Genomic DNA, 12,500 nt, shown 5'->3' on the forward strand with positions numbered 1-12,500 from the left:
TTTTTCTTCAGAATTTTGCCAGGAACAACCCTTTTATTGCCGTGGGTTTTTTTTTTTACGTGCGCGAAGTGCATGCTGCACACGGGACCTTGGTTTATCGTCTCATCCGAATGACTAGCGCCCAGACCACCACTCAGGGTCTAGTGGAGGGGGAGAAAATATCGGCGGCTGAGCCGTGATTCGAACCAGCGCGCTCAGATTCTCTCGCTTCCTAGTCGGACGCGTTACCTCTAGGCCATCACTCCACTGTCTTCTTCTCGATCTCTGAATTTTTTTTTTTTTTTTTTTTTTTTAACATTATTTTGCCAGAGACAGCTTCTTTGTTGCAGTGGGTTCTTTCGCGTGCGTTGTTTGTGCATGCTCGCTTTGTCGTCTCATTAGAAAGACGTTATCGTTATTGCCTTATGTGTGATCTCTCTGACTCTTTCTTAAGTCTAATCTGTTTCTGGGACTTCTGTGTCAGTCCGTCTTGTTCTGACTGCTGTCTTTCCCCTGACTCTCTGTGCTTGTGGATTTCTTTTTCTTTCTTTCTTTCTTTCTTTCTTTCATTCTGTCTTCCTTCCTTCCTTCCTTCCTTCCTTTCTTTCCTTTCTTTGTTTATTTCTTTCACTCTTTTCCACCACTCATTCTTTTTTCTTTCTTTTTATTTATGTCTTCCTTTGTTGTTTGCTTTCTTTCTTCCTTCCTTCCTTTCTCCTTTTCCTTCTTTTTTTCTTTTCTTATTTTCTTTCTTTCTCTTTTATATTCTTTCTCCCCCTTTAAAAACAAAAAGTGTGTGTGTGTGTGTGTGTGTGTGTGTGTGTGTGTGTGTGTTCCGAACTGTCGACAAAAAGAATCGGAAATGATGCGATAAACTGGTGGTATGTTGCTGTTCTTTCTCTCTCTCTCTCTGCGTACTGCTTTTTGTTGTTTCTGCCTCAGTTTTCCGTCTTCTTCTTCTTCTTCTTTTCTTCGTCTTCTCTTCTTCGTCTTCTTCTTCTTCGGCAATAAAACGAAAGTTGTCCGTCTGCCAAGTCCGTAAAACTTTGACAAATGGAGAAAGTCTGTTACAGCTTTGTGTGGCCGGGGTTGTGAAATGCGACTCGAACTTTTTGTATACTGCAAAGAAATGTCAACGTGAAGTTGAGCCGAAGATCGGCATTCCTTCGGGGGCTGTGATCAGTGGGAATGCTGATATAGCGGAGGTGACGGCAAGCCGTGAAAGAAGTTACAGGGGGGGATATCACTAAGCAGGAACAGCAAAGATATAGGCAGAAATGTGAGCGCAAATCAAGGTTGTGTGTGTGTGTGTGTGTGTGTGTGTGTGTGTGTGTGGGTGCGTGGGTTAGGCAGAGATGTGAACACAAATCAGGTTTCGTGGGGTTTTTTTTGTGTGTGTGCGTGTGCGTGTGCACGTGCGTTCGTTGGTGAAGCAGAGATGTGAACACAAATCTGGTTGTGTGTGTGTGTGTGTGTGTGCGTGGGTTACGCAGAGATGTGAACACAAATCTGGTTTTGTGTTTTTGTGCGTGTGTGTGTGCGTGTGCGTGTGCATGTGCGTTCGTGGGTGAAATATGAGATGTGAACACAAATCTGGTTGTGTGTGTGTGTGTGTGTGTGTGTGTGTGTGTGTGTGTGTGTGTGACTGAGGCAGAGATGTGAACATAAATCTGGTTGTGTGTGTGTGTGTGTGTGTGTGTGTGTGTGTGTGTGTGTGTGTGTGTGTGACAGAGATGTGAACACAAATCTGGTTGTGTGTGTGTGTGTGTGTGTGTGTGTGTGTGTGTGTGTGCGTGTGCATGTGCGTGCGTGGGTGAGGCAGAGATGTGAGCACAAATCAGGTCGTGTGTGCGTGTGTGCGTGTACGTACGTGCGTGCGTGCTTGCGTGGGTGTATTTCTTTCTCCCTGTGCATTCTCTTTGAAGTGTTGTTTGCACTTGTCACACTCTCTTGGCTGTCAGTCAGCATTCAAGTCTTCACTGCACACACACACACACACACACACGCACACACACACACGTACACACACACACACACACACACACCACCTGCGCTCCTTGTGTCAGTTCTGTTTTGGTTCTGCTTTTTTGTGTTTGTTTTTTCATCCCTCCCTTCCCATCACTTCCACCGTGTGTCTTCCTCAGTGTGTCGCTTCTGTGCTTTCTGTCTTTATCTGGAGAGAGACAGAGGGGGGGAGAGAAAGAGAGAGAGAGAGGGAGAGAGAGAGCTCGAAAGAGAGAGAGAGAGAGAGAGAGAGAGAGAGAGAGAGAGAATTCAGAACTCCAAACATTTTTTTTATTCGAGGAATCAGATTTTAGCCATGTGAGAGAGAGAGAGAGAGAGAGAGAGAGAGAGAGAGAGAGCTCAGAATTCAGCTCCAAACATTTTTTTTATTCAAGAATTCAGATTTTAGGCATGACAGAGAGAGAGAGAGAGAGAGAGAGGCGCGCGCACACATACACACAGCCTACACAGATATATCCCCCTTCTCCTTATTATCTTTCTCGCTCTTTCTCTGACCTTTCTCTCCTCACTTCTTTCTCTCTCTCTCCTCTCTTCCCAACACTCTCTCTCTCCTCCCCTCCCCCTCCCCCCCACCCCCCACTCCTCCCTCTCCTTTCCGCCCCCCCTCCCCCCCCCCCCCACCCCTTCTCTTTCTCACACTGAGAAACGGGAGACAGAGACAGACAGTGAAACAGAGACAAGTTATATAGACCAGAAAATTCCTGGAACACAAACTACCCGGTGTTACACGTTGTTAGCAGAAGACGACTGATTGTATTCAGTAATGACAATGACAGTCTTTTTTTTTTTTAATGATGAAAAAAAAAAGAAAAAAAGAAAAAAAAAAAAGAAAAAAAAGAAGAAGAAAACCCAACAACAAGAAACAAAACAACAACAAAAAAAACAAAACAAAAAAAAACAACAAGAAACAAAAGCGACAGTTGACTGTTGAGAGGGAAGATGACGATTTCCCCAGTTGCATTCAGTACGGGCATTTATGATAACAACACACGGAACTCCTGCTCTTTGCGAGAGAAGCGACGGTGATGAAACCGGACGTAAAAAAGCGGGATGATGACGCGACCGTGACGCGACGCGGAGCCGCCGGTGTCACGTCGGTCTCAAATCGTCCCCAAACACCGCCCCACTTCTGTTGACCCCCCCCCCCCCGCCGGGGGACGCTTCAGTAGTCGATAATGTCCCTTGTCTGATTGTTCACCTCCTGCCGGAAACGGCATTTCATTGGCTAGCAGACGGCGGGTTTAATGGCGAGCTGTCGTATCACTGCGTTTCCGCGATAAATTTTGGCCGAGAAGAGGAAACAGATAGTACCTGGTTTGCATCTGTTTGACATGGTAGGTATATTCAACCAAACTGGGAATATAATACGAACTCCTCGTTTTGCTAAGTCTTTGCTTGGGGGGGTGGGGGGGGGGGGGGGGAGTCAGTGTTCTAAACTGTCTCCTGGGGGGTTGGGGGTAGGGGGTCGCTTCAGTGTCTTTAAACGTCTCGCAGGGGTCGTTCTGTTGCGTCCACCTCATTCCCCCCCCACGCCCCACCCCCCCCCCTTCCCCCACATCGCCCTCCAGACATTATTTGAATATCCAGCCCAAAACGCCCCTCGCTCTACTGAACACACAAAACTCTGCTTCTGTTTCATATTTTAAACACATTCCGTGCCTATTTTGACTGTGATATTCAGTCTTAGCAGGTGTTCCATCACCACTGACCACAACTAATGACCACTGCTGACCATTACCCGAAAAGTGTCAAGTTCAGATTGCGGTTATTTTGTCACGTCTGTCTTGACAGGTGTTTTGACCGCTGTCTCACCAGTGACTGCTGGCGAGTATCTGATAGTCAATAGCAATAGGCTGTGACGGTTATGAAGTATTAGAACTTCTTTGGCCATCAACTGACCACTGCTGACTGCTGTTTTACCATTACAGACCACCTCTTTCATATGGTTGACAACTAAGCACATCCCGATATGTACCCCTTGGGACCTGCCGGGGGGGGGGGGGGGGGGGGGGGGGGGGATTTTGGAGGTTACACCGGGAAGAACAGACAGCTTTTGGCCTTGCTGTAATTATCTCGAACTGGCCTGGCTGAATGTCTTTTTTTCCCCCTCCTCTCCTCGCACTCGCCTGCATCCGTGTGTGCAGTGTGGCGACAGGGGGTTAGAATATGTGATATGATGTGTGTGTGTGTGTGTGTGTGTGTGTGTGTGTGTGTGTGTGTTATCAGTCTTATTCCTTGCGGTGTTCATCTTCTTGTCAGTTTTTCTTCTTCCTCTTCTCCCCTCCTCCCTCCTCCCTCCTCGCGTCCCATCTTGCCCACTCACTTCGGCCTCCACCTCCTCCTCCTCCTCCTCCATCTTCTGTGAAAGAAACACACCGCCGAGGGGTGTCCCCGTCAATGGCACTGCCAAAGAGACAGTTAGCAGAATTGATACATCGAGTCTGGCTTCCTCCCTTTCTCGACAGACATATACTGTGGATGTGAAGAACATAACTAACTGTAAAAAGAAGAGAGAAAAGTGTCAAATATGTAAAAAAAAAAAATTAAAAAAAAAAGAAAAAAAAAAGAAAAAGAAAAAAAAAAGAGAAAGAAAGAAAAAAAAGAAAAGAAAAAAGACACTTAAGATATAAATGTTTAGCCTTTACGTTTTCAGACAGCGTAAAATAACATCGGCACATCTGAGAACAACATATTACATGTTTCATGGGCAGTCAACACTAAAACAAAGACCAGTTAAAACTCATGTCAATGAGCAGTATATCATCTGCCTCTCTCTCTCTCTTCATCTTTTACTCACATGTATATGTTCGGACCCGCGTCCTGACGGGCGCATTACGGCCGAGTGGTTAAAGCGTTGGACTTTCAATCTGAGGGTCCCGGGTTCGAATCACGGTGACGGCGCCTGGTGGGTAAAGGGTGGAGATTTTTACGATCTCCCAGGTCAACATATGTGCAGACTTGCTAGTGCCTGAACCCCCTTCGTGTGTGTATATGCAAGCAGAAGATCAAATAGGCACGTTAAAGATCCTGTAATCCATGTCAGCGTTCGGTGGGTAATGGAAACAAGAACATACCCAGCATGCACGCCCCCGAAAGCGGAGTATGGCTGCCTGCATGGCGGGGTAAAAACGGTCATACACGTAAAAGCCCACTCGTGTGCATACGAGTGAACGTGGGAGTTGCAGCCCACGAACGCAGAAGAAGAAGAAGGACCCGCGCCCCCCCCCCCTCCCTCCTCCGCACCCCACTCCACCCCCCACTGAAATTCATCACTTCCTATGACGTTTTGCTACGGTCCTGCATCAGGAACATTGTTTCCACACAGAGCTCACTTCATGCCACAGCTTTGATTGAACGGTTTTCTGTTGTAGTTGAACAAGAAAAGTGCATTTACTGAATGATAGTGAACGTTGGAATTCAGTAGGTGGTTGAAGTTGTGGGGGGGAAGGGGTGATGACTGAGGTGGATTGTGGCCACTCCTGCGCGCACCGTTGTTGGAGCGAAGGAAGGGTTCGTGTCTTCACATTGACGATTTCCTTTTTCCTTGATCTTTCTCCGTCTTCTTTTCTCCTCAGTTCTCCCTCTGTCTTTCTCTCTGTCTCCGTCTCTGTCTCTTGTCTGTTTGTCTTGGCCTGTCTCTCTCTTGCTGTTTCTGTTTGTCTCTCTCTCTCTCTCTCCCGGCCTACCCCCCCCCCCTCCCCCCAACCCCCACCTCTCTGACTCAAGTTGAAACGGTAGTGGAGAGCGACGGAATTGATTCATCGACGAAGTGCAAATCTTGTCGCGGGTATGGGGTGCCGTGTGGACCAAAAGAAAGGAAAAGAAAAAGAAGTAGCCTATTTTGATTTTTCTTTATTTGATTTAAAAGAAAAATGCTTAACGATGAGAAAGTGGCATCAGTCGGATATTTGATATCTCTCTCTCTCTCTCTCTCTCTCTCTCTCTCTCTATATATATATATATATATATATACGTATTAAGGAACCCAAATCCGCTGAAAACAATTATGAGACCTTTTTTTTGAGAGGTTCCAGTGGAGTTTTCTACCAGACTAATGTCCGGCGGTGGTGTCCGTGACCAAAGGTAGAATGGATGTGTCGTGGTGGTGCTGTGGGCGGCGGAGACTGAGTTGCATCATCCAGTTCTTGAGCCACGGTTTGTGTGTGTGTGTGTGTGTGTGTGTGTGTGTGTTTTATCATGTTAGGATTTATGTCTGCGACTCAAGCGACCTTGTGTGGTTTTTGTCTCCCACAGGTGGCAGCAAGCTAAATAGATAGGTGTGGTGACGTGTTTCCCGCCGCTACCACCGAGTCGAAACATGGACGACTGCTTTCGTCATGACGAAATGGATGAATTGACTGGGCTGTCTGTGAGGTGAAAAAAAAGGGGGGGTCTGAATAAGCTGGGTCTTATGTATGTTCCTACTTCGTCACAGTGGGTCAGTGACAGCCGGCTCTCTTTATCGTTCGGGAAGACTTCTTTCCCACCCAGACAGTGAATGAAGAGAGAGAGAGAGAGAGAGAGAGAGAGAGAGAGAGAGACGAAGCGAAGCGAAACGAAACGAAACGAAACGAAACGAAAGTTTATTTTGAATAAGGCCATGGCCCCGTTTGAAGGGGTGATTACATGATCTGTGTGAATAGATTTACATAAGGATGATAATATTACAACATGAATGCTCAAACAAAGCTCTGTTCTGTTTAACCAGTCCCTAAACTACGGACACACACACACACACACACACACACACACACACACAGAGAGAGAGAGAGAGAGAGAGAGAGAGAGAGACAGACAGACAGACAGAGAGAGAAAAAGAGAGAGAGAGAGAGAGAGAGAGAGAGAGAGAGGGAGAGACGTTTCATTCACTCTAGAACAGTCGTGAACGCGGCAACAACTTGTATTATTGAGGACGAAGATTTTAGTTTCCGGTCGTTTACCTCACACGGGCCTCCGCCTCTTCCTCCCACAGCAAGGACAACACCCGCACCCCCACCACCACCCCGTACCCCCGTGCCCCCCTAGCCCCCGTACTCCTCCCTCCCCCCCCCCTCCCTATTGTGCCTGGTGTCTCTAAGCTGCGTGGTTATGCCAGTCTCCAGCAGTATTTAGATGCTAATGATCTTGAGAAAGAGAAAGTGCCGCTTGCCTTTGGCCCGGCGTCGCCACTCCTAGACGGATAGCGGCGAGAGAGAGAGAGAGAGAGAGAGAGAGAGAGAGGGGGGGGAGAGGGGTGTGTGTGGGGGGTGGAGGGGGTGGCTGCTGCCGCTGCTACTGCTGCTGTCTGTCCCCGCCGCTGGCTGCGCCGGTTGGTGTGCTCCGTTCTTCCATCTTGTTGCTCAATACGCTGAAACTCCGGCAGAGCCTGTGACTGTACTCTCTCTCTCTCTCTCTTCCATGCTGCTGCTGCTTCGGCCTTTCCCAATTCACCACTGACTGTGTGTGTGTGTGTGTGAGTGTGTGTGTGCGTGAGAGTGTGTGGGGTGTCGGGGGGAGGTGACTTGCCTTGTGCTTGCTCACTCCACTCTGCGCCGTTCTCTTCTCGCTTCTCATCCTATCCCTTTCCTTCCCACCACCACCACCACCACCACCATCACGCCGCCAACACAGGGAGTCCCAGGGAAGCTTTTTAATCGCTGAGTCGCTCCCTTCTTGCTCATTCAGTCGGTTCGCTCACTCACTGTGTGGCTTGGCTCCTTCTCTTTCACTCAGCTTCCGTCCTGCCAGAAGCCTGTGCCGGTGCTGCCAGTCGTTGAGGGTGTGTGGGGTCTGTCTGATGGTGGAGCGGCGTGGCAGCAGCAGTATAGGCCTAGTAGAGCACCACCACGACCATGCTGCCTGCCGGACTGCACGTGCTGTGTGACTATGGATAGACGGTGTTAGACACAGACAGGGGGATACACAGAGAGAGGTTTGCTGGTTGTTGTGTTGTCACTGAGGGGCAAGTGGAATCGACAACAGTCGCAACTCTTGTTTGCGCGCGTGTGTGTGTGTGTGTTGTGTGTGGTCCGAACGGCTCTGGAGTTTTACTACAATTCGAAGTGGATTTACTACTACTACTACTACTACTACTACGACACCATCAGAGCTATGTGCGGCTGAGCGAAACTGGCTGTACTGAGCGTTACGATATGTGACAAGAGGGGGACAGACAGTGGGTGTACAACTGTCACTGGTATGTGACTGAAGTGGATGCGTTTAGAACCGTCACCGTGTTTCATACAAGCGGGAGGAAATGGATTTTCGGTCCTGACCGGATGGGATGGAGTCAGTGTGGATGATAATTATTGACCGTCACGGCGTGTCACCGGGGGACACGTGGCATGACAGCCGGCACCGTGTGTCAGTGTGTGTCTGTGTGTTCACCGAGGGAGAAGTGGATTAACAGTCGTCACCTTGTTTAACAACCCAGTGGAAAATGAATATGTCGTAACCGTGACTGCGTACAACGTAATGAAAATACATAACCACCATTTTTTTTTTGAGAGTGAGAATGTATATTTCACAGGGTGAAAGTACATAACTACCGAATGCGATATATGGTGATCAGTGGTTCATGACACGGTGAGAGCAGTCTTTCTGCTGCCGTGTATGGGAAGGTGAACATACAAAAACTACCGCTAAGTTATTGTGTGAAGGTGCATCACTTGATCGTGTATGACAGAGCGAAAGTGCTTGACCATACATACCCCACAGGACATGTGGTGAAAGTACATGACTAAAAACCGAATATGACAGGTTGAAGGTGCATGACTATACTGAACGTGACTGTGTGAAGTGCGCAGATTTCACCGTCGTATATGAAAGGATCGGTAAAAGTGCATGTGAAAGGGTGAAAGTGCATAAGCACCCGATGTGAAAGGGTGAAAGTGCATGAGCATCGAATGTGAAAGGGTGAAAGTGCATAAGCACCCGATGTGAAAGGGTGAAAGTGCATAAGCACCCGATGTGAAAGGGTGACAGTGCATAAGCACCCGATGTGAAAGGGTGAAAAGCCAACAAACAAGGGACGCGGTGAAGTGATGAGACCCCAGCTTTGGGTGAGGTGACTGGCTGTGGTTGGCGTGTCATGGGACGTGGGCTGTCTGTCCGTGCTGTTTGTGAACTGAGGTTCCAGTGTGTAGAACCTGTTGCCTTAACCCGGCTTTTTTTTGTTTGTTGGTGTTTTGTTTTGCTACTGGAATGCGCGTGCGTTCGTCATGATGTCGCGTAGACAGCGAGCGGTGAGAGGCAGGCCAGGTGTTATATAACGTGTGATCGGGTTTTTATTTGGTTTTTGTTTTATTATTATTTTTTTTTCGTGCGGTGACAAGTTTCCATTTTCGTCACTCGCTCGCTCGCTAATAAGGTCCGGAATTTCGACCATCCTACTTACTTACGAGGTTCTCTTGTTCAAGTTGGTTTTGTGCACTGGGTTGAGTACTGTTGAGCTCGGTTGTTTGGTGACGTGCGGAATGATTCTCAGAAAAGGTTCTGTTCGAGATGATGACTTTTTGGTCAGTTGCTGTTGTTGTTGTTTTTTTGTTGTTGCACACTTTAGCTGTGGAGCGTGACCGGTGGAGCCCACTTGTTAATGCTTTGTTGTAGAGATCACTGTCGTTACGTTTTGTTGACTCTGTTTTCTTTTCTTTCTTCTTCATTACTTTCTGACTCTTTTAGTAGCAGACACGTATGTTGTTACGTGACATCCGGAGGTCACTCGGTGTCGGTCTACAGGAGGTTGGTAACTCAGTTGTTGACCTGAGGAGGCGGTTTGCTTGGTAGAGTTGTAACTCGTTACTAGCGCGGAAGGTTACTTCTTGTTGGTTGTTTTGGGTGGTGTTGTTGGGTTGTTGTTTTTTTTATGTGTGACGCAGTGATCTGTGTAACCGTGTGATAACCTGAAGAAGGCCACTACCAGTGTTTGAGTTCGCGCTGGATACACGGCATGGATGCTTGAGCTGTAGACTTGGCAGAGGGATCTGTCTGGCTGCAGTACACAGCGGTTAGTGTTGTCACGGCTCTGTCACCTCCCCGTTCTGAGGAGCACCGTTTAGGTGCTGAGGGAGGGAGTGTGTGAGTGTGTGTGAGGTTGAGCCAGTGCCGGGGTGCCGACGGGAAGCAGCTGGGCGGCCCCTGTGATGAGCGGCGGGTCCATGGAGGACCTGGAGGTCTTCCCCCGCCAGGCTGTCATCGTCAAGAACGGCAAGATCTTCGTGGAGGACGAGCCTTTCTTCTGCAGCAGCAGCGGCAGCGAGGAGGACGACGACAACGACAACGACAAGGACGCCAGCGACGACAAGCCCGCTGAGGACATCACCGCTACCACCACCACATCAACATCCACCACCACCACCACCAGCATCACCAAGGCCGTGGACGACGGCCCCGAAGAGCTGCCTCACCAGGACAGCAACAGTAAATCCGATGACGATGACGGCGACGGCAACGACACCGCAGCGGTGGTGGATTTCGTCGACGACGACGAGTTTGAGAGCGAGAAGGAGAACCGCTTCCACCAGTACTACCACCCTCACTCCCACCACCACCACCACCACCACCACCACTATCATCATCATCACCAACAGCGCGGCAGTAGCGAAGACGAAAACGATGAGGAGGAGGTGGAGGAGGAGGAGGAGGACGGGGGAAGCGATGACGGGGACGAGGACGAGGAGGAGGAGGAGCGCTTCGTGAGGTTCCTGGGCCGGCGGGGGCAGGAGCTGCTGGAGGAGGTGGACGGGGTGCGGGTGACGACGGGCAGCAGGAGGGGGGTGACGGTGGGGGCCGGGGGCGGCATTGGGGGTGGTTTGCTGCTGCAGGGCGGGGAGTACGACGAGGGCCTGCCCCCGGAAGGGGTGAGGCTGCCGGCAGTCCCCCCGCCAGAGGACATGCTGGACGACCCTGTGCACTACCTGGACTACTTCAGGTCAGTGGTGGGTGGGGAGGGGGGAGGGGGGGTCATGGGTATGGGTGTGGGTGGGAGGGTGGGAGGCTGTCATTTGTTTTGCCTGCTCAGTGCCTTTGGCTGACTGTCTCTCTGTCTTTATATATATATATATATATATATATATATGTATATATATATATATATATATATATATATATATATATATATATCTTTATCTCCATCTCTCTCGCTCACTCTGTTTTCTGTGTTTTCCTGTCTCTGTCGCTCTCTGTCTCTCTTTTGTCTATATGTTTTGATACTCTGTTCTCTGTCTCTCTCCCTCTCCCTGTCTCCCCCCCCCCTCCCTATGTCTCCCTCCCTCCTTCCCCCCCACACCCCCCTCTATAACACAATGTTATCAACTGTCACCTTCATCCACCCACCCTTTCTCATTGCATTATGGCCCTTGGCCAGAGATCTGTTCCTTCTCCCCCCTCACCCTGTACCTACATGACCTTGTCTCTCTGCGTCTCCGTATCTATATTGTGTGTGTGTGTGTGTGTGTGTGTGTGTGTGTGTGATCTGTGTCTTTCTCGTGAGTTTTTATTTCATTCACTGGTTTCTGTAAACCATGCAACAATGAGAATCACTGCGTCTGTCTTGGTATGATTTCTGGCCTGACCCTGTGTTTCCCATGGCATGGATATGTGCCCAGTTCAATGAAATAAGTTATATATATATATATATATATATATATATATATATATATATATATTTTTTTTTTTTTTTTTTTTTCCCTGTGTTTTTGTCTGTTTCTGTCATTCAACACATTTACATTTTTTCACTGAATTCCTGAATTTCATATCCTGGGCATCTTGCGTCTGAAAAAATATTATGTTGCACACCTTTTTCTCTTCTTGTTGTTGTTATTGTCGCTATTGTTTTTGTCATCATCATCATCATCATCATCATCATCTTTTTCTTCTTCTTCTAAGTCTTGTTCTTTGCATTTTTCTTGTTTGTATTATTGTGCTTGCCCAAATCTCTATCTCTCTGTCTCTGTGTCTCTGTTTGTCTCTCCTCTCTCTCTTCTCTCTCCTCTCTCCCTCTCTCTCTCTCTCTCTCTTCTCTCTCTCTCTGTGAAATGTTTAATGTTTAATATTAAACATTTCAGTGTTCTGTTCTCTCTCTCTCTCTGAAATGTTTAATGTTTAATATCTGCTCTCTCTCTCTCTCTCTCTCTCTCTCTCTCTCTCTCTCTCTCTCTCTCTCCCTCCCTCCCTCCCCACCCCACCCACCCCACCCCCTCTCCCAAACAAGCTGCAGTAAAACCTAGCGCCTGCAGCGAGGGCCGTTGGAATGGCTGGAACAGAAGGCCGTCAGGCGACGCGATGCTCACTGGGGGCGATCAGATCTATGGGCTCTATCAGGTCCACTGTCTGTCTGCAATGCATGTAGGCACACTGCAAGCTTATTTTTGTGCAGTGAATGCCCTGGCCCATCCTGTGTGTTTTTGGGTGAGTGAGGTAGGTACGTGTGCATGTACGCTGGTCGATGGATTGGGGTGGGATATATATATATATATATATATATATATATAGAGAGAGAGAGAGAGAGAGAGAGAGAG

General features: G+C 48.5%; 1 protein-coding gene across 1 annotated transcript in view; it reads left to right on the forward strand.

Moving 5' to 3' along the window:
* Nucleotides 1-7,613: 7,613 nt before the first annotated feature.
* Nucleotides 7,614-12,500, forward strand: part of LOC143296375 (serine/threonine-protein phosphatase 4 regulatory subunit 4-like) — a 172,883-nt gene continuing 167,996 nt past the window's right edge. Inside the window, exon 1 of the mRNA XM_076608252.1 lies at nucleotides 7,614-10,912. Coding sequence (XP_076464367.1) covers nucleotides 10,125-10,912 — 788 coding nt within the window. The 5' untranslated portion in view covers nucleotides 7,614-10,124. The remainder of the gene's footprint in view (nucleotides 10,913-12,500) is intronic.

The sequence above is a fragment of the Babylonia areolata genome, chromosome 21 (assembly GCF_041734735.1).
Source record: "Babylonia areolata isolate BAREFJ2019XMU chromosome 21, ASM4173473v1, whole genome shotgun sequence".
In the NCBI taxonomy this organism is placed as follows: Eukaryota; Metazoa; Mollusca; class Gastropoda; order Neogastropoda; family Buccinidae; genus Babylonia; species Babylonia areolata.